The 24531-nt window shown below is 37.5% G+C and overlaps 2 protein-coding genes across 3 annotated transcripts; one reads left to right on the forward strand and one right to left on the reverse strand.

The window, feature by feature from the left end:
- The first annotated feature begins 3956 nt into the window (after window positions 1–3956).
- Window positions 3957–15460, forward strand: mfsd6b (major facilitator superfamily domain containing 6b). Its single transcript, XM_079464321.1, has 7 exons — window positions 3957–4208; window positions 5772–7263; window positions 11088–11185; window positions 12251–12412; window positions 13022–13120; window positions 13214–13491; window positions 14820–15460. The coding sequence occupies exons 2-7, from the start codon at window positions 5774–5776 to the stop codon at window positions 15063–15065; spliced, it is 2373 nt and encodes a 790-aa protein (XP_079320447.1). The 5' UTR covers window positions 3957–4208; window positions 5772–5773; the 3' UTR covers window positions 15066–15460.
- A 72-nt stretch (window positions 15461–15532) lies between these two features.
- nemp2 (nuclear envelope integral membrane protein 2) lies at window positions 15533–22639 on the reverse strand. Of its 2 annotated transcripts, none has more exons than XM_079465133.1 (9): window positions 22038–22639; window positions 21512–21621; window positions 20603–20834; window positions 20453–20525; window positions 20091–20184; window positions 19238–19352; window positions 17861–18086; window positions 17308–17496; window positions 15533–16780 (listed from the first exon to the last, which is right to left on the reverse strand). In XM_079465133.1, exons 1-9 carry the CDS (start codon window positions 22126–22128, stop codon window positions 16477–16479), a joined length of 1434 nt encoding a protein of 477 aa, XP_079321259.1. In that variant the 5' UTR covers window positions 22129–22639; the 3' UTR covers window positions 15533–16476. The 2 variants fall into 2 exon arrangements, with proteins under 2 accessions (XP_079321259.1, XP_079321260.1); XM_079465134.1 differs by having other exon boundaries at window positions 15627–16780; window positions 22250–22639.
- Between the last annotated feature and the right edge of the window lie 1892 nt (window positions 22640–24531).

Here is a 24531-nt window from a genome sequence, read left to right on the forward strand (position 1 = left end):
TCCAAAACGGCTTACAAAGAGTTCAATGTTAATGTAAAACTAAATGTAATAAATATGAAACCCATCCGTTTTAGAACAAAAGACCCCCAAAACCAACAGCTGCTGTACAACATAGACTGCCCTCTGCAGGACATTTCAAGCAAATGGAAGTATAAAACTACTTTATTGCTCTGGGTTAATAAAAACTTTAATAATACCAATAATAATAATAATAATAATAATGAAATAAAAAATACAATATCAACGACTGTGGTACGATATAGGTATTTTAATAGCCATTGCCACATAAGCGTGGCAATGGTCATTTATAAAAGGACAGCAATAAAGCTTTTTGCTTTGAATTATAAATTACTGCACAACAAATATTTATTTTAGACTGATTTACTGTTAAATGCTTATTCTAAATGTACTAAAAGACATCTGAAAATAGAAAGCGTAGGCTATACTATAACAAGGTTGTTGTACTGTATGTTGATTCTTTGACACAAAGAAAAATGACTGCTTTAGTGCATCGGCCAACCGCACATAGAAATCGGCTGAACACAAAAGAGACAAATAACACCTGTTTTTTTAGCCTGATTGATAATTTAGACTAATCAACAAATTACCAATTTCAAGCATATCAAATAACTCTGCATAATACATTTTAAAATAATAAATAACTTAACTCAATAGCCTCACAAATGGTTTAACCTCTGCTACTGTATACTGTATTTTTAACACCAAGTGTGTGCGTGTTACAAATAACACCACGAACCATCAACCCTCTTGCACAGTCAACAGACGACTAATGTTTTGTCTACTTTTAAAATGAGATCATAAACAAGTAACATGATTTTATCGTGCTGCATTGATGCATGCCAATGTTGATTTCATGCTAAGCATGTGCTCCCCTCTCCCTGGAAACCCCTTTGAAAGGAAAATCCTTTCTGTAGTTTGTCCTCCAAGGCCCTGTTGTCATAGAAACAGCATCGCTCTGTGGACCGCTGAAACGAGAGCAAATGTGTGGATGGTGTACAGGTTTCTGAGTGAGTGGGAGGGAACAGGGGAGGCAGATACAAGACTTTACTATTCCAACGCAATAGGGAAGATGGCAGATGATCCCCTGGCCAATGTATATTAGGGGCTAAGATGATTGGAAAAGAGATGATGAATGGCAGGCATGGAGAGATGACGATGTTAATGGACAAAAATGAAGGTGAGCGTTACACTTACTGTACGTGTGGTCGAGTCTCACTTAAAGCTGGAGGCTGAGTGCTGTGATGCTGTTGAGTGGAGCGCCTGATGTGTCTGTGTGTGTAAAACATCGCTCTCTGCTGGCTGAAACATTACCATGGTAATAATTTGGGTGTTTCCTCTGTAATATCACTGAGCACGTGATATCACGTTCAGCATTTGCCTAGCATGTTTAAAATGTTTAGAGATGCAGTTTATGATTCATATCTACATACCAGGTTAGTGAACTTAGAAATTGAATTATGTTGCATTTCATTTAGTATATTTCTAAATTGTTTTTATGTGTTTATAAATACACTTACACTTACTTTTTCATATTTCAGAAAAATATGAAACTCATCAAAACTGTGAAATATCATATGGTTATGTTGCAACTACAGAACCGAAACAAATTAAAAATAAAATTATCATTTTATATATTACGATCTTCGATGTAGTCATCTTTTGCCCAAAATGTGCATTTTATCTCACCATCCTTGAGGTTTTACCAAGATGTTCTTTAATAACTGTTACCTATTTTAAATGAGTTCCCAGCTCTTATTTGCTGCTCCTTTAATCATAAGTTGTCTTAAGTCACACATTTCAAAGACATTTTTATTTGGAAAATCTTATATTAGTTTATTATTAAGTTTAAGTTTATATTTGCACACTTATATTTTTGTCTATGAAACAAATTATAAAATATAAAAAGTTCAGACATTGAAGCATACACCTTCAGATGACAACATATCATAGATAGATAGATAGATAGATAGATAGATAGATAGATAGATAGATAGATAGATAGATAGATAGATAGATAGATAGATAGATAGATAGATAGATAGATAGATAGATAGATAGATAGATAGATAGATAGATAGATAGATAGATAGATAGATGGCACAGACAGGCAGACAGACAGACAGGCAGACAGGCAGGCAGGCAGACAGACAGGCAGGCAGGCAGACAGACAGACAGACAGGCAGACAGGCAGACAGACAGACAGACAGGCAGACAGACAGGCAGGCAGACAGACAGACAGGCAGACAGACAGAAAGACAGGCAGGCAGACAGACAGACAGACAGACAGGCAGGCAGACAGGCAGGCAGACAGGCAGGCAGACAGGCAGACAGGCAGGCAGACAGACAGGCAGACAGGCAGGCAGACAGGCAGGCAGACAGGCAGGCAGACAGACAGACAGGCAGACAGACAGGCAGACAGACAGACAGACAGACAGGCAGACAGACAGGCAGACAGACAGGCAGACAGACAGGCAGACAGACAGGCAGACAGACAGGCAGACAGACAGGCAGACAGACAGACCTCTAACATTCTTGTGTAGTTATGACACTGCATCACACAAACATTCAATACAACCAACACACACCACCGTGTCTACTGACTAGCATACGTGTCGGATTAGCATGAGATCACAGCTAAACTCGATCTTTAAACGCTATTAACAGCTCTTTCAGTTACCATTCAAAATATCTCCCGGGGCGCCTAACATATGACGGAATAAACGTTACGCTTTGTTGGTTAAGTCATGTTTCTGCTCAAATGTGCCCTTGGTATATTACAGTTATAATCTTCAAACTCCGAAGCGGGAAATTGAAACGAATCGCTCAGAGACTCACCCTCAGGCCAGTTGTTGCACCTGTGAAGTAGGGTAGTTTTCTTCCGCCATCTGCTGGAATAGTTGTATACAAACGACACAATAATACACATTTCTGAAAGGGCGATATCTTTCAAATATATTTGATTTTTTATTGCGGTTAGCTTAGCAGCCTTATGCAATTTCCTAGTATTGAAATATCTTAAATTAATTAAATATTTGTCAGTTCTGTTCCGCCACACTAGACACGCCCTTATTCCAAAGCCAAGCCCAATATACTTTTAATATTTGTAAGGAAGCAGAGATGAGCTGAACAGCAGCATATTGTTTTCAAAAGAAACACCAGCGAGCATTTTGGACTGACTACAGGCATCTGCTTTTTATTATTAATAAAGCGTTATTAACAAGTTCCGCGCTTCCGGTGTGTTTGTCCATATATGGGAGGTCCCGTTAAAGCGCGAAATTAGTATTTAAAGACAAGCACCTAAAAATGACCCGTTATTCCACCAGTGATTGGATATTTTTATTAATCTCCAAAAGTAAAATTATACCATTCACACACATAAAACATTCAACCACAATAGTTAGTTTCGAGTATTAATTCCACAATTAATTATTTAAAGACAACCTCTGCTGTAATGCAGTCTATCGTCTTATACAGCTCTGGTAATACAATCTAACAGAAGAACGGGTCAGAAAAAGCATTTATACCTATCAAGTAATGAGCACCGTAAACATATCGGTTATGATTTGTTAACGTCAAAAGGTGGAGTGTATTTGTATAGTTAACCTCTAGATGGCGCCATTGTTCTGGGTTCTGTTCGCAGTGATAAGGCGCGTCGTTTTCGCCGTTTAAAATTAAAAAAATATTTCTTTTTAGCTAACGGAGACTCAGGACAAACAGAAATACGATGAATATAAAAAGGCGTTATAACTCTTTATGCACATTAAATAAATAAATGAATGAATGTATAAAAAAGGCACATCATTATTTATAAAAAGAACACAGGCGAATGTATGAAAGATGTCAGACAGGGTATATTCTCCTAAACCAAGACCAAAGAGGAAGAATCTAAACGTTGTGATAGTGACAATAAAGCAGGGTGTCACGGTTGTTAAGATGACATCACTGGAAGTGAAGCCCGTCCCACGAGCTGCGCAGATCGCGGACAGGTGAGACATTGAAGTCGGTTTAAATGAAACATGCCCGGGGAATAAACCAGCTCAATACATCGCTGTTTGAGGAACATTCCTGGAAAGTGCGGAGAAATGAAGGATGTGATTAAATGATGGCTGGATGGAGAGACGGGCTGTTCGTGAACGGATCGTCTTCCTTGCCGGTAAAATAACGCAAACTTCCGAAAACACATTTGGGTAAGTCTGTCAGATCACGCATTGACACGTCGCTTGTTTTTTATTAAAGGGAATACTGTGTTTTATCGTGTTACATTTTAAATGTAAAGCCTGCGCTTTTTATCATCTTATAAAGTGGTTTGATGCCAATATTTTAGTCTTATTTAAAACGTGTTGAATTACATTTAATGCAGTGTTTTGTGGATACAGTGTGTCAATATAGGCTATGTGTAGCTACTTCAGCCGGGGACAACACCCTGTGAAGTTTACTCAGACACATGATGGGTTTGATGTTGACTGTTTCGATACATAAATCTCTTGATGAGGACTTTTTGGATTTCTGATACGTAGTACAGCCTTACAATCTGATATTCAACCTTATACGTACAACACAGCTGTTGTGTGATGTCAATGGAGGAAAAGTATTTTGAAAATGATGTTGGGAACTTTGCATTAAGGTCTAGGCTACTTGCTGTAGCTGGAGTATTAAAAGTCTTTTAATGTGAATTTGTGAATGACAATGGACACTTCTTATTAGTTATGTCTTAGAGAAGCAAATCATGATTCATAAACTAAAAGCTAATGGTCATTTTTAAACTGGGACGAGCTTTTCATGATGTCGGACCTCAACTTCCTGTTTCAGTAGGAAATATGACATTAAAGGAAACGCTGAAATAAACCAGTTCAAACTAGGTCATTGAGGGTCAAATCTGTTAGAGGTCCCCGGCTGACAATTTGAAGGTTGATGTTTTTTATCTGGAGTAAGAAGCACCAAAATGATGAAGAAACACGAAATATCAGACGTCATGGATGATTGATTCTACTGATAGACCTACAAATCTCTGTGTGGAAATAAAATAAGGATGCTTTTTGCCTGCTGCTTTTAGTCAATTTTCACCACCTATAATTTGGCTCCAAGTTTTATGTAGAAATTGATTGGGCACATTTTGATAGTTCACCCAAAAAGTGGAAATTCGTTTATTCACCCTCGTGTCATTTCAACCATGTTTGACTTTCTTTCTTCTCTAGAACACACATTTTTTGAAGAACGTTGGTAACTAAACAACAACGGCACCCTTTGACTTAAACTGTATGGACACAGATATCTTCTCAAAAAATCTTCTGTTGTGTCTCACAGAAGAGTCGCTATAATATTACAGATTTGAATGACATAAGTGTGAATAAATGATAACAGAATGCTTATTTGGTGAACTATTACTTTACGTACTAAATATTCGAGTTGATAGCGAGGCAAGTTTCCAAAATGTGATTGATTTGACTCTTGACAAGGTGAACTAAGATTAACAAAATGCTTATTAGTAAAACTTCTTGGTGCCACAAAAATGTGTGAAGATTTTGGTACCAAAATGAGATAACTCCGTTTAAAAGATTTGTCTTTTTATTATGTTATCATGTTTTTATTGTGTAAGTTAGCTGTATTTTTTGAGTTATTGTGGCTTAAATCAAAACAAACCAACTGCAGTTTGATTGATATTAATTGGAATGCATAATAAAAAACATGATTTTTGAAAAAGTTTAAATACGCAGTTTTGGAACCAAGCTCTATATGTTTCTCTTTTGCAGACATGGCGAGTGATCGAGTGGCCATCCTTACGGATGATGAGGAGGACCAAAAAAGAAAATATGTTCTGTCCGAACCATTTAACACCCTGTCACTCGGGCAGGTGGCGAACACCACCCCGTCCACGCAAATGCCACCCCCTGCCCCAACCGACACACTCCCCCCTCAGCCCTCCCAGAATATGGACTGCATGGAGAGGTGCTGTGTACGAATTGACAATCATCTCCTGATTTCCAAAATCTTCTATTTCTTCTTTTACTCTGCGTACGGCTCTCTACACCCCCTGCTAGCCCTGTACTACAAGCAGCTTGGAATGACACCCACCCAAAGTGGCCTGCTGGTGGGCATCCGTTATTTCATTGAGTTCTGCAGTGCACCGTTTTGGGGAGTGGTAGCGGACCGCTTCAAAAAAGGAAAGGTGGTTTTACTGTTTTCTGTGCTTTGCTGGGTGGTGTTTAACTGTGGGATCGGCTTCGTCAAGCCAGCTGAGATGAGCTGTATTAGTAGGGACCCTGCCGCTGCACCACCGACCAATTTAACAAACTATACACAATCTGGCAACCGTACCAGACAGCGAAGATATTTGATTGATGATTTGTACTCTTCTCAGATGCTATTAGCTGCATATGAACCTCACTCGAGATATGTTAGAAGTGCGGATGTAAATACAACAAATGATGTCAGTATGTCGCCAAACTCGACGACAGAGTCGCCATGGACCTCAACAAGCACTTCGAAATCTACCTCTAACACTGCCAAACCCAAAGACTACATTATTGTCTTCAATAAGGAACAAGTAGACACTATATTTCTGTTGATATTATTGGTCATCATCGTTGGCGAGTTTTTCAGTGCCCCGGCTGTGACAATCGTGGATACGGTCACTCTTCAGTACCTGGGTCCGCACAGAGATCGCTATGGACTCCAGAGGATGTGGGGATCTTTGGGGTGGGGTATCGCTATGCTCTCGGTGGGCATTTGGATTGACCACACGCACATCAATATCATCATCCATGGCTCAGGCTGCATCCTGCCCGACTACAAGAACTACCAACTAGCGTTTATCGTTTTTGGTGTTCTGATGACGTTGGCACTCATCGTGGCCACGCAGTTTCACTTCGACAACAGGGTTTATCGTTCAGATGAGGAGGAACTGAAGAAGGAGGATGTGGAGATACCTCAGGTCGTCCAGGAGGTCTCTCCTCCAGAATCCACGTCGGACGAGGCGCCCGTGTGCCCTGAAAACAACCCCCAACCTTTTCCCTTTAAAGACCTGTTTCGTATCATCTGCGGTGTCCGCTATGGTACTGTTCTCTTTGTGGCCTGGTTCATGGGGTTTGGGTATGGTTTTGTGTTCACGTTTCTTTACTGGCATCTGGAGGACCTGAAAGGGACCACCACTCTCTTCGGGATCTGTTCGGTGCTCAGTCACGTGTCCGAGCTGGCGGCGTATTTCATCAGCCACAAGCTCATAGAGCTAGTTGGACACATCAGGTGAGACTTTATTATAAACAACGTGCATTTTATTAACAAAGGACCAGATTTACTGGTATTTACTACAGACAAGCTGTGAAAAATATCACGATAATGGATTTCATGTTTATTTTCTTCCTAATTTATTGTTTACCTTTTAAATCAGATATCTTAGAATAAGTAAATGTTCAATGAAAAAGAAAAGTACTTAAGTTGCGTTTAAGAAGCTTAATAAATATTTCAATAATACACAAACAGATTATTATTTATATTTCATAATTTAAAGAAAATGTAAACACCTTTGTAGTACTGTGTAAAGTACTGTGATTTAAGAGAAATCTAAACAATTATGCTAATATGTTATCTTGAGTTATTTACATTTTGAATCGCGCAACGTAACAATATTGTGAAATGTGAGTGATAAACTGTATTGTTGAATATCAGCAGTAAATGTATCCGCAGTTATTATTTGCATTTTGTATTGACACAGTTATAGCTAGATGTCCTCTGAAATAAAAAAAACTGTCCTTATCCAATGTTCTCTTATATCCTTGGCGATAAGTGTTGAGCAAATCTTTGTATGGGCTGGCCGCAGGCAACATTTTAATTCAGTTGTTTGGTGTTTTATGTATTTTGGACCTGTGCCCATTCACTGGCTTCATGCAATGGTTAGCATGTGCTGGTTGCTAAATAATTTATGTGAAGAGAACCAGACACGTCTGCTTGAAAGCAATACTAATGCACTTCTCTTCTGTGTCACCTTGAAATGGGACAGACCTGGCGTGTCTGTGCCATAGAGAGGCATGCAGGGGAAGTCCAAAGGTTGTTTTATTGTGTTTTAGTTATCATTGTTGACCTTGGCTCGAAATGGGCAGTGCCTTGCTAGGGCACATGCCGTCCAACAAAGACGCAGACGTGCCTTTTTCCAGGATGTTTACGGTGCGTTTGACAGCACTGATAAACAGACACATTGAAAGGACTGCTCACATCCTCAGGCCACCTTGAGGCATTTCTCAAGTGTGTGGCATTTCCCAGTGCCCGCCCTTCATAAATCACCTTAAGATGGCCAAAATGTTTGACTGTTTTGTGTTATTTTGTGCTTTTAATAATGATCTGGGCAGAGCAGAGCTAGAGTCAGTTTAGTAGAGTCTTTGGTTCTTGGTTGCATTTAATACGTTTTTGAGTTTTGCAGGGAATACAATCATACAAAAAAGAAAATATTTCGCTCATCCGCGTGTTAGCCGCAGTACTGTCTCTCCTCTTTGTTTAGTGGCTTGTTTTTGGTCGGACGCCCTAAGCTCATGTAACATTATCCTCCCATTAGTCTCATCATGCATTGTCTAGGCTCTTCAACATTGATCCACTCAGCTTTCTACTTCTGTCGATCAATGGTAAAGCTTTTTGTAGGCAAAAGGGTGTGGCGGAGCCTGAATTGAGCAAAGTGAGAGTTTTATGGTGGATAGCAGAGTCTGTATTTGCATGACTATCTTCCAGAGGTGCCTTCGCATTTAGCTGCACCATAAGGTAGCATGAAGAAAGCAGTATGAAACCTCACATTTGAAGGTGAAGTGCAATGCTTGACTTGTTGGGCAACAGGAACACTAGTGAGACATTTGTAAGTGGATTCATTGGTACATTGTAAACAGTTTGACTGTTGGCGTTATCAAAACACTGCTCTGCTCAACCAGTGTCGTGAGATTAGGGCGGGGCTATCTTGACTGGTCATAGACTGGGAGTGTTTATGAGAAATGGTTCTGATCAGATATTGTTAAGTTATGGGGTGTAACAAGCTACCATTCGATACAATACAAAATACTGGATTCGCGATGCGATAATATCGTGATGTTTGAAAAATCATGATATTTGGAATGAAATTGGACCTAAGTCGGTACAAAAGTAATTGAGTTTAGTTCATGATTCACTAAAATACACAATAATGGGTTCGCGATGCGATAATATCGTGATGTTTGAAAAATCATGATATTTGGAATGAAATTGGACCTAAGTCGGTACAAAAGTAATTGAGTTTAGTTCATGATTCACTAAAATACACAATAATGGGTTCGCGATGCGATAATATCGTGATGTTTGAAAAATCATGATATTTGGAATGAAATTGGACCTAAGTCGGTACAAAAGTAATTGAGTTTAGTTCATGATTCACTAAAATACACAATAATGGGTTCGCGATGCGATAATATCGTGATGTTTGAAAAATCATGATATTTGGAATGAAATTGGACCTAAGTCGGTACAAAAGTAATTGAGTTTAGTTCATGATTCACTAAAATACACAATAATGGGTTCGCGATGCGATAATATCGTGATGTTTGAAAAATCATGATATTTGGAATGAAATTGGACCTAAGTCGGTACAAAAGTAATTGAGTTTAGTTCATGATTCACTAAAATACACAATAATGGGTTCGCGATGCGATAATATCGTGATGTTTGAAAAATCATGATATTTGGAATGAAATTGGACCTAAGTCGGTACAAAAGTAATTGAGTTTAGTTCATGATTCACTAAAATACACAATAATGGGTTCGCGATGCGATAATATCGTGATGTTTGAAAAATCATGATATTTGGAATGAAATTGGACCTAAGTCGGTACAAAAGTAATTGAGTTTAGTTCATGATTCACTAAAATACACAATAATGGGTTCGCGATGCGATAATATCAGGATATTTCAAAAATCACTATATTTAAAACTACATTTGACAACCGTCAGTACTAAAGTAATTGGGTGTAACAAGTTCACGATTTAAAACACAATGCTGTATTATCGTGATATTTCAAATATCATGATATATGGGATTACATTTGGAAAAGCCAGTACAAAAGTAATGGGGTGTGGCAACAGTTCACGATTCAATACAAGACAAAATACTGGGTTCGCGGTGCAATACTATCAAGATATTTGATATATCATGATATTGCAAACTAAATTTGATTGGACTAAACTTGAGAAATGTCAGTACAAAAGTAACGGGGTGTGTAACAATAGTTCAGGATACAATACAACACACAATACCGGGTTCGCAATGTGATAATATCATGATAGTTGAAACAAAATTACATTTGCTTTTCAAAACCTTTTTCAACATTCACAACATTTTGAACAACATACAATTATTTATAGAATTGACAACACTCAACGTTCAATTTTTCGAGTTTAAAAAACTTCTGTACGTGAATTAATAGAACTGTCACTGAAAAATAAAACTGATTTTGAACATAAAATTGAAATTAACATGACAATTATAAAAGCTAAACCCTAGGAGAGAACATCTTAAAGAACAAAATGATAAAACAAAACATTTAAACATAGTGACGCATGTGTTGGAGGCTCAACCAATAAGATTAAACAACACCGCATCATAAAAATATTGCCATAGCTTTACATAGACACATTGTAGCGTCTTATATTGCGATATAGCTGAATATACAGTAGCTAGTCATCTAAATAAAATATGTAAACGTCAATATAAGTAATTTTTCCGACAATGACAGGATTGGTTTTATAATGGTATCGGTCAGGACTCTCAATGCATTGACGTGTGAAATGTTCCTGTTTGGAATTTAGTTCTGTAGACTAACACAGAGATCTGGTGCTGCCACGCTTACAGACAGCTCATCCTTTAGACCGTGTGAGTCATTCATGTACGCATCAGAATAGAGAATGACATCATCAGTGCAACGCCCGGTCTTAAAATACAATGCACAATAGGCGTTATGAAGAGGGTGATTTAACCTCACCCAGTGTTTCAAGGAAAACATTGTTTCATGTGTTTAAAAAGAATACAAACATGTTATACTGTTTTGCCTTCTTTCATTCAGAGTCCTGTATATCGGGCTGGCCTGCAACACCGCACGCTATCTGTACATTTCGTACCTGGAGAACGCATGGATTGTTTTACCCATGGAGGTGCTTCAAGGTGAGAAATGACACGTGTAGCCGGGTGGCTGCAGCTTGCTTTGTCAAACAGGATGTTTTGGATTGAAGGGCTATGCTGAAACCACATCGAGTTCGCCTGCGGACATGATTCAGCTGGTTTTAGAGTATATCTCACAATTCAACCACCCATTTTGCAATCACACTGTTGCAGTTTAGACATAAACAACCACATAGGTACGTTCTTTCAAACTGAAAGACCACACTAGATGCTCAAAATGACATGCAACGTCAGTTCTTAGAAAGGTGTATTTGTCAGCACCGTCGTGATGAATAAATGTGAAGGTCATTGAAACTTGCTAAAGCAGGTTTTGGAAAGCCAGTTTATCCACTTATTCGGAATAAGTTAAGTATAGACATAAAGGCAGATTCAATAGCTTTCTCACAGGTACTGAATCTGACAATAGAAGCGGGTCGACCTGTAGACACAGTATATTTGCACAGCTTTTCGGTGGGAAGGACCGACATACACAGCAGAATATGCCCAAAACAAGACGACGATGCTAAAGCTTTTATTTCAGTATGTCAAGAAGAGTAACATCACAACTTTTTTAGCTGATACGTGGTCACGGGTTTGCGTATATGAACATATTAACCATGCCTTTGAATGTGGCTTATGTAGATTAGATGGAAATCATTTATTATATTGGTTTTATTAAAGTTTGCTTTTAACTTGTGTGTAACGTAATGTAAAGCTGTTTTTGCATTGTGGCCAGACTTAACTTACTGTATATATAAATCATTTCAAAACCATTTTTAACCCTCTGAAGTATGAGGTGATTTTTGGCTCCTGTTTTGTGCTTTGTGCTTGTATTAGTGGCTAAAATGTGATAATACTGTGTTCAGCACAAATTGTGGCACAATATTACGTAAACAACACACATTTTTTCATAAATAATCTTAAATATTATATAATATAATACAAGTAATTCCAGGAAGGTATACTGTACATCAACAACACACATATTTGTGTTTTAGCAGCAGCTGCTGCTGTATTCTTTTTTCATTGTATGTGTATGTATTGAAAGTATGTCAATCTTTCACGCAGGTTTGACACATGCATCAGTATGGGCCGCATGTATATCGTATCTGAGCGCAGCTGTTCCGCCTGCCCTGCGCACCTCGGCTCAGGGAATCCTGCAGGGTCTGCACCTGGGGCTGGGGAGAGGCTGCGGAGCCATGTTAGGAGGAGTTTTTGTCAACTTCTTTGGTATGACATCAACACAGATCATGTTATTTCACAAACATTTCATGCATGCTTTTGTGCTTTCCTATATTTAGTCACAAAAACATTTGCTTGGCTAAGAGATAATCTTTAAGGTTGACTTAAATAAGCGTTGACTGTGAATTTGAAAAGGTTATTTAATGAAAGTTTAAAGGCAAGCATGTGGTCACACAGAAGGAGAGAGATCATGGGTGGTTGCTTGGGTATTTTAGCTGGTTCTTAGGGCATATGTAAGATAAAAGAGTTAGATATTTTAGATAAACTGTTTGTATTAATACTGTCTTACTCGTATGTTTTTATGGAAAAGTTGCTTTGCAAAATTAAAAAAAGAAAATAGTCATCATCTGTTAGCAAAAGTGAAATCAGTTTTATTTGTTGTTTTTAATAAAGTTTGCTTTTGATTCATTGGTAATACTAAATGCATGAATACAACTTTATTCAAAAAGCTAATTTTCCAGATGCAATAGACACGTTCAAAAAATGTATTAAATACCAAAACCTTTTATATTGTGACCTCCAGCGTGAATAACAGTCATCTTGCAACAAAGTTTTAGCTTAAGCTTCTTCCTGTTGTTTTGCACGTTTCCTGTGTAGGTGCTGCTGAAACCTTCAGAGGCCTTGGAATGGCCTCCCTGGTCACGTTACTCATCTTCTCTCTCATCCAGTGGTTGTTCGGTCAAAATGATGACAGAAGTACGTTCATTCTTGCTGCTTTACAAAGTTCACTTTACTTCCGAGCATCACGCATCTTATTGATTTGTATTCAATTCTCTATGCTCTTTACAGAAGACTCAATGTTGGCTGAGAACATTCCAGTACCATCCAGCCCGGTGCCTATTGCCACTATTGACATGGTACAAAACCAGTTTGCATCTCAGGCCAATCTGGAATCCAAGACGCCTGTGAGGAAGACTAGGCATCAAGAGGAGCAGGAGGACACTAACAAGCCTGCCTGGGTGGTATCCGCGTCCCCCTGGGTCAGCATCAGTTACGCCCTTTATCAGATTAAAGACATGATCGCCATGACAAAAAACAACAACTGCATTGAAAGTCAACCTTCACAGGTAGGATGGCACCCGTTGTGAACTGGGATGTGGACCTGAAGATTTCCTGATTTTATTAATTTCTGTTTTGCGAATTCTTCCTCATTCTGTCATCTTGACTTCTTGGTGTGTAATGAAAATCAGAAACGTTTACATTCATACTGATGGCAAACTATATTTGATCTCTTCTTTTTGACTGATTTATAAACTCTTTCTCTTTTCATTCATGCTGTCACTTTCCTCAGGGTAAAGGTGAGGAGAAATCTATCTTTGTACTTTTTACGCACAGCATGTTTACGTTTACATACATTTATGCATTTGGCAGACGCTTTTATCCAAAGCGACTTGCATTGCATTATAATATACATCTGTTTCCAAGCACGGTATGTTTAAATGATGCATGCACTTATTGTGTTTCCTCTTTCATACACTTTGTATTCTGGTATAATATACAGCAGGGTGTTCAAACTCAGTTCCTGGAGGGCAAATTTCTTAGTTCCGATCCGGCTATAAATAAACACACATGAATCATGTAATGAAGGTCTTCGGGAATATGAAATTATAGACAGAACTGCGGCTCTCCAGTAACAGGGTTTGACATCTGTGGTTAATAGCACGAGTTTTACTAACATTATCATTGTATAACACTCTTTCTACCACAAATAAATGCTTTACTTTTGTCCGTTTTTCTTTGTCGTCTTTATTTAATTGTGTATCCCTGTCTTGTGTGTAAAACGTTTGTCTAAATGTGTTATGTGGTATGTTGACATGTTAAAGGAACAGTTCACCCCAAAATGAAAATCCTGTCATCATTTACTCAACCTTGGGTTGTTCCAAGTCCAAGCAATAAATGTATTTGTTCTGATGAACACAGAAAGATATTTGGAAGAATTCTTGTAACCAAACAGTTCTTGACCACCATTGACAATTTTTTCCTACTATGGTAGTCATAAGTGGGCAAGAACTTTTTGGTTATAACCGTTCTTCCAAATATATTAGTGTGTTCATCAGAACTAATACATTTATACAGATTTGGGGGGTTGTAAATGATGAAAGAATTTTCGTGTAAACCGTTCTTTTAACAGAATATTTGTGTGTTGTTCGAACGTTTTATTAGTAGTGTTGATGTCTGTATGATGCAAAAGTTTGTACAAACATAGGTCACACTAAGTGATTTATTCATCATCAAGATTGATAAATCGCTATATGTCCTGATATGAAGATTAGAGATTGTAAATAATATTGATCAGCATTGTCTGATAGTCTTGTTCTGGCTTAATACTTAATCAGCCAAATGATTTTTTATTTTAAATTCTGTAGATAAATACTGCAATATTTTCATTCTGTAGGCCACAAGTGAGCAGAGCTCACCATCGCCACCTGCTGAAGGATCAACATCATCACAAGCAGGTACATCAACTCAAACAGAAATTCCATCCCCATCACAGGAACCTGCCGGTGAGGAATGTGTTCCTCAAAACACAGATCCTGAGGAAGAGATGCCTACATCCACTGAGAAAAAAGAAACGTCAGATAACGCAACTCCAGGACATTCAAAAGAACTTCCTCCAACCGCACAATCAACAGTAAACTGATGTTATATGAGATATTGCCTTATTATAAGACTATGGTATGGGGATGTCAAATATTGGACCAAAGAGGTGTCGGTGAATACACTGTTCTAGGTTTCGGTTTGCCAAGGCAATAGAAATAATATGCTTTGCACTGCCAGAGGATTTGATGTAGTGGGTAAAGTGGGCATCTCGGGGCCTGCTTAAAGGTCCAAACATACATCGTGATGAATTGACATGAATTGAGTGTAGTCGTCTATAATGTGTACAGTAATATTTCTCTGATTCAGCATCTCAACAATTAAGCTTAGTTGCTTTTCACCCTGTAACTCGTGAGTTTTTTTCTAATCATGCTTCCGTGTAACATGTGACAGAATGTAAAAATATCAACAGTATCAAATAAAATATACTAAAGCCTTTCAATGTTTGGTTTTATGTGCACTGTTATCTGTAGAGTCAAGATGGCAAAACCTGGTACATTATTTAAATTTGCACTACATGTGGTATTTGATGTACTATCCGAATCCTTGTGTATGCCTGACCTTCAACTATTTTTAACATATGACACAGCAACACACGTTTCTTACTGAGACTTTCAAGAGCCACTTGTCTTTAATTAAAATAACAATATAAAAAGATGTAAAAACTTAATGTCAACTGTTAATTGTTTTATAAAAACATCAAATATTCTCATACAATATACACTCTTGGTCCAACTGAACAGTGAACAGAATAGATCAATCTAATTTAAATGTCTCTTTACATTATTTCTGAACCTGTGTGACTGTAGAATACAAAAAGTTTAGTTTTAGAAGAATTCATGATGTGCTGTTGAGCAAAAAACGTAGAAGGACAGATGTTAATAGCTTACATACTCAGAAAACTAACTGCATTTAGCTCATTGGGACTTTTGTATACAAACAGTGCTTTTATATCATTTTATGTCTTGAGAGATCTTTCATAAGTATATTGGTTCATGATTTATTTTTAGATGAACAATACCTTCACATGACACTAGAAGGCAATGTTTCCTTATATAACAAATTGTCACTGTAGCTCATCATTTTTTTTAACTATTTAGAAAAATCAAGGTTGTGCAGATGGTCATGTATACCTGAGATAAACGTTTTTTAAATTAACATAAATACAATGCAGCGGAAAATGTATGACAGTGTTTCCAAATCATGATTCTGGCATACCCGTGTAGAGGGCTTGGGCCTCCAGGAACAGGACTGGAAAATACTGCTGTATCACTTGGGAATAAGAATAAAAAGTCCACTGCTAAAACAATAAAAGCCCCCCTTTTTAAATACACAAATGCAAGAGAGATTGTTTTAACCATCCTCACGGACTCAAGTTTCTCAAAAGTCATGCTTTCCTAATGACATTGGGGATTAAAAGAGTCTTTAAAAAATCAAAGATAAAAATGAATCATTCAGAAGTAGTCCTGGTCTTCGGCGTCCATGGGTTCTGGCTGAGGGCTGTAGTTTACGGGGGGATACGGGCAGCCAGACGGACTGTATTCAGAGGGTCCGGGGAGGTTGTTTGGGGTCAGAGGAAAGTTAAGTTGCAGCTCATCGTGGATGTTCTCCTCCTCTGCATTCTGTGGCTGCCCATCGTTGGAGCTGCTGTTAAACAACATGTCCTCGTGATACGCCCCTCCAAGCCCATAATGACTCTCGTGACTCTGAAGCTCCTCTGGGGTGACATGGCAGCCGCTGCGCTGAAATTCTGCGAACCTGAAGAGAGGTGCAAATGACGGCCGATGATTCACTTTTACTAAATATCTTCATTTTACGAGACATATTGTCTAGACAAATATTGTTTTAGCATTTTATTTTCCTCTTACGGTAGGGGTTAGTTACTTGCTTTAAAGTCGTAGCTCACCCAAAAATGAAATTTACTCAGCCTGTATAACTTTCTTTCAGAACACAAAAGATATTTTGAATAATGTTGGTAACTAAACAACATTTACCCCATTGTATGAACAAAACCACTGAGACATTTTTTTAAATATCTTCTTTTGTGCGTTTTACCGAAGGAAGTCATAATCAAGGTTTTGAACAACACGAGGGTGAATAAATGGTGACAGACGTGATATTTTTGGGTGAACTGTCCCTTTATGCCTAGTTATATGCATGCTTTGCAATATCCTGGATTCATCATATTGTCTTGCGGGCATTTCTACCAATTATTTTGAATATTTATTTGTTTTATTTTTAATTGATCAACTTACAGAACTCTAACAGATTTGAAAGATATTTACTTTTGTGGTGATCTGAGCCTCAGTACAGTGTCCCATGCAGGAAAGCCGGGTTTATTACAGTGCTCTCTCAGTTCATCCAGAGAGGCTTTAGTGTGTCTCTCCCCCTGCTCTCGGTACTCGGCCTCAGTCAGCAGTCTGTTTCTGGGTCGCTTCTTCCATCCGAACAAGCCCGGTAAATAGCAGAAGAGCCTGAAGGAAGACAGTTATTATATAGATTGTTTGTGATCAAACTTTTTCTCACTCAGAGGGATAACTCGCCTAAAAATAAACAATTCTATCATCATTTACTCACCCTCTTGTCATTTCAACACTGTATGACTTTCTTTGGCAGAAAAGTTTTTATTCTGAAAAACGCTGGTAACCAAACAACATTGTCCCCTATTGACTTCCATTGCATGGACAAAAAACCACTGGGACATTTATCAGAATATCTTATTTTGTGTTCCACAGAAGAAAGAGCCATATACGTGTTTTGAATGACATGGGGGTGAATAAATGATGACAGAATCGTTTATTTTTGTAAGAACTATACTTTATACCTCACTGTTCTTACCTGCACATTCCCACCAGGAGGCTGGAGACCAATTGCAGGATCTTCCTGCACAACAGTAAAATAAGCAGTATGTAGAACGCCGTGGGGTAAGTGATCCCGTGATAAATCAACACAATGCCTCCTGCTTGCATGCACAAGGTCATGAAGCCTATAGTGTGTTTGTTTGTGATGGGTCCGTGTTTGTAGCATACAGCAAAACTGACCAGCCCTGATATCAGCACATATCCTGCAGGCAAAAGGAAATGACATCAATCCAAAGAGAAAACATGCAAAATGACAGAATAACTTTGGACCGGTTTTAAATCAAAGCAAAGAATAAACATTGTAACTACTATATTGATATACAGCCGCGAACATTAGGAGAACATTTCAAAATGAGTTTTTCTGAATTATAGGTATGTTTAGTTAAAATTACCATTTTTGTTTCATTCTGTGAACTACTAACAATATTTCTTCCAAATTTCAAACTAAAATATCCTTTCTATTTGCATTTATTTGCAGAAAATGAAAACTGGACAAACAGGCCGAATTAACAGAAAAGGTGCATTTTCTATATATTGACTTCAAATACTGCAAACAAAACTCCTGATGTTTGACTTTGTTGAAATTCAACAGACACTGGACTGGAAAAGTCTCAAATTTTTCAACGGCTGTATTTCTAACAAAAATGCAGAATTAATAACTGAACAAAGAAACAAGGCTAAAATATGAATGTTATAACATATACATTTTATATTAGAAGGTCTTTGGGAACAAAGAGAACAGTAAAACGAACGAGAATAAGACTAATCCTTGCAAAGCAGTTTGTTGCGTGCCTAGAAATCAATGATCCAGAAGCCCCGCTGCCTCTTTCCTTTAGTCTTAATATGCTTGTGGATTTCACATTCAAATACTGATGCATTAACATACTGTAAGTGCCTGAAGAGGGAAATTGATTTGGCAGAGAATAGACTCAATTGAGCAGTCAAGAGGCAGTCATTACAGCATTCAATGTACTTGGCCCTCATAATATAACACTAACTGAGCCAGTATACATAATATAAAAGGTAAATGTCAGTCTGGTCTTGCCTGTTACTGTAAGGTGCTGGCTTGTTAAATTCGAGCATTTGGGATGATGGAATATGCGATGAGTGTGTCGAAGGATAATCTGTCTAAATGACATGTATAATAATGACAGCATTGTATGGAGAATATATATCAAGCAAATTAACAGGCAGCTCGTGGCATTCGGCTGGCGTGCACAACGAACGCTGTAGATGTACAAAGGTACATTTAAAACATCAACGTGGAGGTCTTACTCATCGAATTGGCTGATGGGAAGATGAGCAACACAGGGGAAATTAGGTTAATAAATAAAGAAAAAGGTTGCTTGGTTACCCAGCAATTCCATCCAATGTTTCGTTACGATATCATCCCAATCATTTAAAACCCGCTGGATCCCCATGTAGGAAAGACTCGACCCGGCACCCAACAACACCAGGAACAGCCCTCGCTGTGGAGAAAAGTTTGATATTGAGATCTGTCCCGAAGCTGCGGGCTGTCAAACAATCTCTCATTCACGCATTAATAAACAGAGCAATATTCACAGTTCTCCGGAAAATATTTGAAAGGCTCATGCAGTTTGTCTCTGCATATTAAACCGGGATAGATAAAAGCAAAACAAAAGAACTTCAATTATTGTTACAGCTTTAAATAAAATACAAACTGTCATTAGATTTAAATCGTTTCAGTTTCCTAAAAAAATGCCCTTTTCATAAACCTGCACTAAAACAAAGTGTATTGAAAAAATTGCTTATAACACAAATTTTCCTTTACTGCATTGAACAACTTCAATTTAAAGACTACAATGGATAAGAAACACAGCACACTTTAACAAAACAATTACATCCCACAAATCTTTCAGCTTTCAAGTTTGTGTTATATCAGCCAGTTCTATTGGGCATCACTAATATATACAAATAATAGATAAACAATTCCGCTACATGTTCACTACAATAGATGCACTTTTTGTCCTGGATGGCGACAACTCTCCGGCGCTCTAATCTCATCACTAGAGATAATGGTTGGCAGCATTGATCAGTTTACACACACATCCTAGTAATAGATGTTTGACCAGTGCAAAAAAACATGATACTTCCTTTTTATATCAGAAATAATAAAGTCACACTGTGCTGACGGAAGACTGCTTGATTGAAATTTCTTGAGTAAAAACGAGAGAAGCATTGTGCACCTTTGGTACGAAGTTTCGGAAGATAAGGAGGAGAAAGACAAATATGGCGATGACTCCCAATGAAACTCCGGTGGTGTAGAAAAACAGAGAGCTCCTGGAATTAATGAAGACTGGATCAGGTTCTCATAAAGATACAGTTCGCCTAAATGAATATTGTATGAGAAGATTCTTCTGTTCCACAAATAAAATCGGATGATTGGGATTGTAAATTGTGCCTTTTAAAAGATTTTGTCATACAAGGAAGTGTGTTGAAATATTGAAAAGAGATTATATTAAATACGATATTTTACGAAATACTCTCGATCTGAGTCTGACATTTTTACTACATCAGAGCAATTAACTACAAACAAACTCTGACTTGCCTGCATATGGATCCTGCTCCCAAAAATAGCACGAGTCCAAAGATAAAAAGCAGCAAGCGCATTCTATTTAACCCTGTGAACAACAAGAAACAATTTGATTTCCGTGTCTAAGTACCATGCACTATTTTTTAAGACATAATAGGTGCTTACTTTTGTTCGAGACATGCAGTGTGTACTCAGTGTTGCTTCTAGGCGATTTGGTCATGAAACAGACATCTTCACCAACCAAAGGAATGTCCAAAGCTTTCTCTCTTGGGATCGTGGATCCCCAATAATGTTCAACAAAGCAATTAATAACTGTAAGGAAATCATCCGGATGCTGACAATTTCTGGTCTCCATGGGAAACACGATGAAGACGTTCTCGTTGCTAGTCACGTTTACCTATGAATGAAAGGGATACGATCAGCTTACATCAATGATGGCTACTGTCAGAGCCCACAATAACAAAAAATCATAAATAGCTGATTTTGGATATTAGCTAGAATTAAAAGTCTCTGCATTCACACTTCCCAACATAATATGCCATATCTACATCACTGTGTACTTTATATTACACGTGCTTTACTTTTGAAACTAAAAACAAAATGGATAGTTTAGTTTATTTGACGTGTCTAGTAAATTTGTTCAGCGAAATCAAAAATAATTGCAAAAATAATAAACAAGAATTAACACATATGACCAAGATTCAAATAATTTTTTTAGCATCTTGAAACAGTTTCAGTTTTAAAAAACTAATTAATTTGAATCTTGGTTATACTTGGTGTTTGTATGAGCCTCGTCCAATCTGGCCAGCATTTCATTACCAAGGGAACAGATGGATGAAATAAACAATCCAATTATCCATTTTGGTAGATGCAATTTATTTTAAAATCAACCATTTAAATAATGATGAGTATAATAATTGATTTTAGTTCTGCAGTATGCTGCATTGCATCATGGGCAACACAGTTTAAGTGAAAGAAAGTGAATATGATGAGATTTACGACACATCCTCCCCATTCCCTCCAGCCAAAAGAAGCTCAGGTTGAGTACATAAGAAGATTACAGGTATATATTACCCTGAAGGTGGACCAGCAGTCTTTCCATCTGATGACAGTACCAGGGCTGTAACAAAAGCATCTACTGCCAGAATATGAGTGGGCACTGTCCCCTTTCACATGACTACAGTCTGCAAAACACAGAATTATTGATTTTATAGAAACATTGTTCATTGTTCAAACATATACGGTGGTGCAGAGCCTAAACATGATGTCTAGGTAGGGAACTTGATAGGATTTGAGCTATACAACATGAAACAAGCATCTAACTGCAATCTATCACCTAATCATACTTTTAATATGATGTTCGTATCTTTAAGATAAAAGTATTTTAGGTGTACCGCCATATTCAATATAGCTGATAAAGGCTACAATAGTCGAGTTGTCATTACATCAATTGAGCTGAAATCTATTATCTTCACGAATACCCACCGGGACAAAGATACACACACAAAATAATCGACATAAAATGTATGCGTTTAATACAACTGTGTATAACGTTGACGTGTATGTTGATGTCTATTTAGCATGCCATGCAAATGTTTACCTGCGTATGAATAATCCCTATTTCCGTCTACACTTCGCCAGCCAGCGCATACTAGAATAAAAATGTATATAAAAACATCCCCTTTCCCCATGGTTCGTGTTAAACAGGCGGATTTGTCAGAGTCGGCGGGTAAATGATTAACCCGGTTAGCTTTGGCTAAGCTAAGCTAATGTTTTCGCTTTCAAATTCGGTGGCTTTCCTGCGATACAGACCTGACTAACAGATTCAGAGTCAACGACATGGAGGATAATAACTTCTTCATCCATCATGCAGAAAGATCGCAGTCTCTATAAATACAAATAAACTAACAACTAACAAAGATCTGTTTAAATGTTCTGAATTTTAAAAAGGGAGGATATTTATTTGTATTAGCCTTCGATTAGTTAGGTCTGACGAGTGGTCAAAGGTGTGAATGGAAAATACGGCTCTTGTCACTAAATCCTTTGTGTTTCGAGTCTGACGTCATCGCGCAATCGTGTTTTATTTGACAAGTTTAACAATCGAAGGTAGTGTATATGGTAAGAGTTATGTTATGGTATGTTATGGTGTGGGTTAGAGTAAAGGTTTCATAAGGATTTAGACAAAACCAACAAGCCACGCCCACGGATCTGACTCGAAACCGCCGTAAAGTACGCATGTTGCCTGTGCTCCCAAATTTGCGTACTGCGCTATGTAGTACGTTCTTTATAGATTTTCTTTTTGACGTTTTAAACAAATATGTTTTAAACTATGGGACATGCCTGATTAAAAAACACAACAGAAATCATCACAGAATTTAATTTATAACGGGTTAAATGGTTAAAATGCAAATTTTACTGGTTTTAATAAAAACACAGTTATTGTGTTTGGTTACTATTGGTGGGATGTTATTTGTAGCGTGGAGATCAATATAACACCATTCAGTCATACTAGAATAGTCCTAAAACCGACAACATAAAGGAAATTGTAATGGTTTAATGGTAAACAGCAATACAATGTTTTATCGGATTAAAGAAAACTTGTTTTGCATACAGAAATATAACATATCGTGCATAGTATGCATACTGTGTGGTAGTAGCATGCTATGCAGACCATAGCCATTGTGTTTAGTTGTGAACAGGTCAGGCAAATCCTAAAGTAGTGTGTTCATTATGAAGTCACTGTGATAAATGGTAAAAGCGAATTTTAATAAGCCAAAATTAAATAATTCCCTAAAAAGACGTTTATTTTTAATTAGAAGCCTCATGAAAAATCGTTTGACTGTATTGAAGGTTTCTTTGTTGTACAGTTATCATTGGGCATTTTATTTACTTTAGTGAATTTATTATTATTCACCGAAACATAGTGCAAATGTGGGACAATCTAGCGTGACATTTTTCATGATAAAACGTCTTGCAAACACAGGCTTGAACCAAAGACACAGATAATCTGTGGGAAGAAAACGTTAAACCAAAATCTAGAGGAGACCAGATGAAAATGTCATCTCTGAGCAGTCTTCACTCTTTGAAATGGAAGGGGTATTTTCGTGGTGGGTGTAGACACAGCAGGCGGCTACTTTCTCATTTCTCTAGGATGCAGAGACAACAGCGGCTTTTCCTTGACAGGCACACCCACGCCAGGCTCAGACCCACTGTCACTTACGCTTGGATGGAGTCGGCAAGCATCTGACTAATGCAGATGCTGTTATTTTGGTTTCTAGGAAGGATTCTGACCTTATTTACCCAGATACTCTTTAATAAAAAAACTGTATTGGGAAGAATTTTTGTTTTTTTCATTTATGAAAAATAAAGTCAAAATATTAATGCAATATTGGTTTTAATAACAACGTTAGGTGTGGTAGGTGTGCATGTTCTGTTGCAATGAGGCTTATCTTTAACTGCAATTGTTGACAAACGCTCATGTCCCACAGGGGAAAAGTACTAAGAAAGTGTTAGCTGGTGGAAGGCTTTTGTGGTTTTTGGTAAAATTCAGAAAGTCCCTGTTTTTGCTGTAGTGTCAGTTTAACAACACGGTTTATCTGATTATGATCATTCATCATTGCATGAAAGTTGATGCAAAACAAGGTCATTCAAAACTAAAAAATGCTTTGCTATAACAAAATTCAGAAGATAAATAAAACAATTAAAACACTAAATACATTTTATATTTTTTCAATGCGCATTCAAAGGATCTTATATAACTCAATTTTGTACACACGAAAACTATTTTTATTTGTAAGTCTTCAGTGAGCAAACTAAAGTCAACTGTAGAAAGTTTCAAAACATTACATTAGTAAAGAAATTTGCATTGAAAGGTCCACTGCTGTGTGTGTTTTTGGAAGATCTATTGACAGAAATGCAATATGATATACATAACTATGTCAGACGTGTATAAAGGCCTCAGATAATTAACCGTTATGTTTTTATTTCCTTAGAGAGAGCGATTTATATACTTACACGGGTCCCCTTGCATGGAATTCACCATGTTGTTTTTACAGGAGCCCTAAACGGACAAACGCATTTCGTTAATACATTAT

This window comes from Barbatula barbatula, assembly GCF_947034865.1.
Source record: "Barbatula barbatula genome assembly, chromosome: 9".
Classification (NCBI taxonomy): Eukaryota; Metazoa; Chordata; class Actinopteri; order Cypriniformes; family Nemacheilidae; genus Barbatula; species Barbatula barbatula.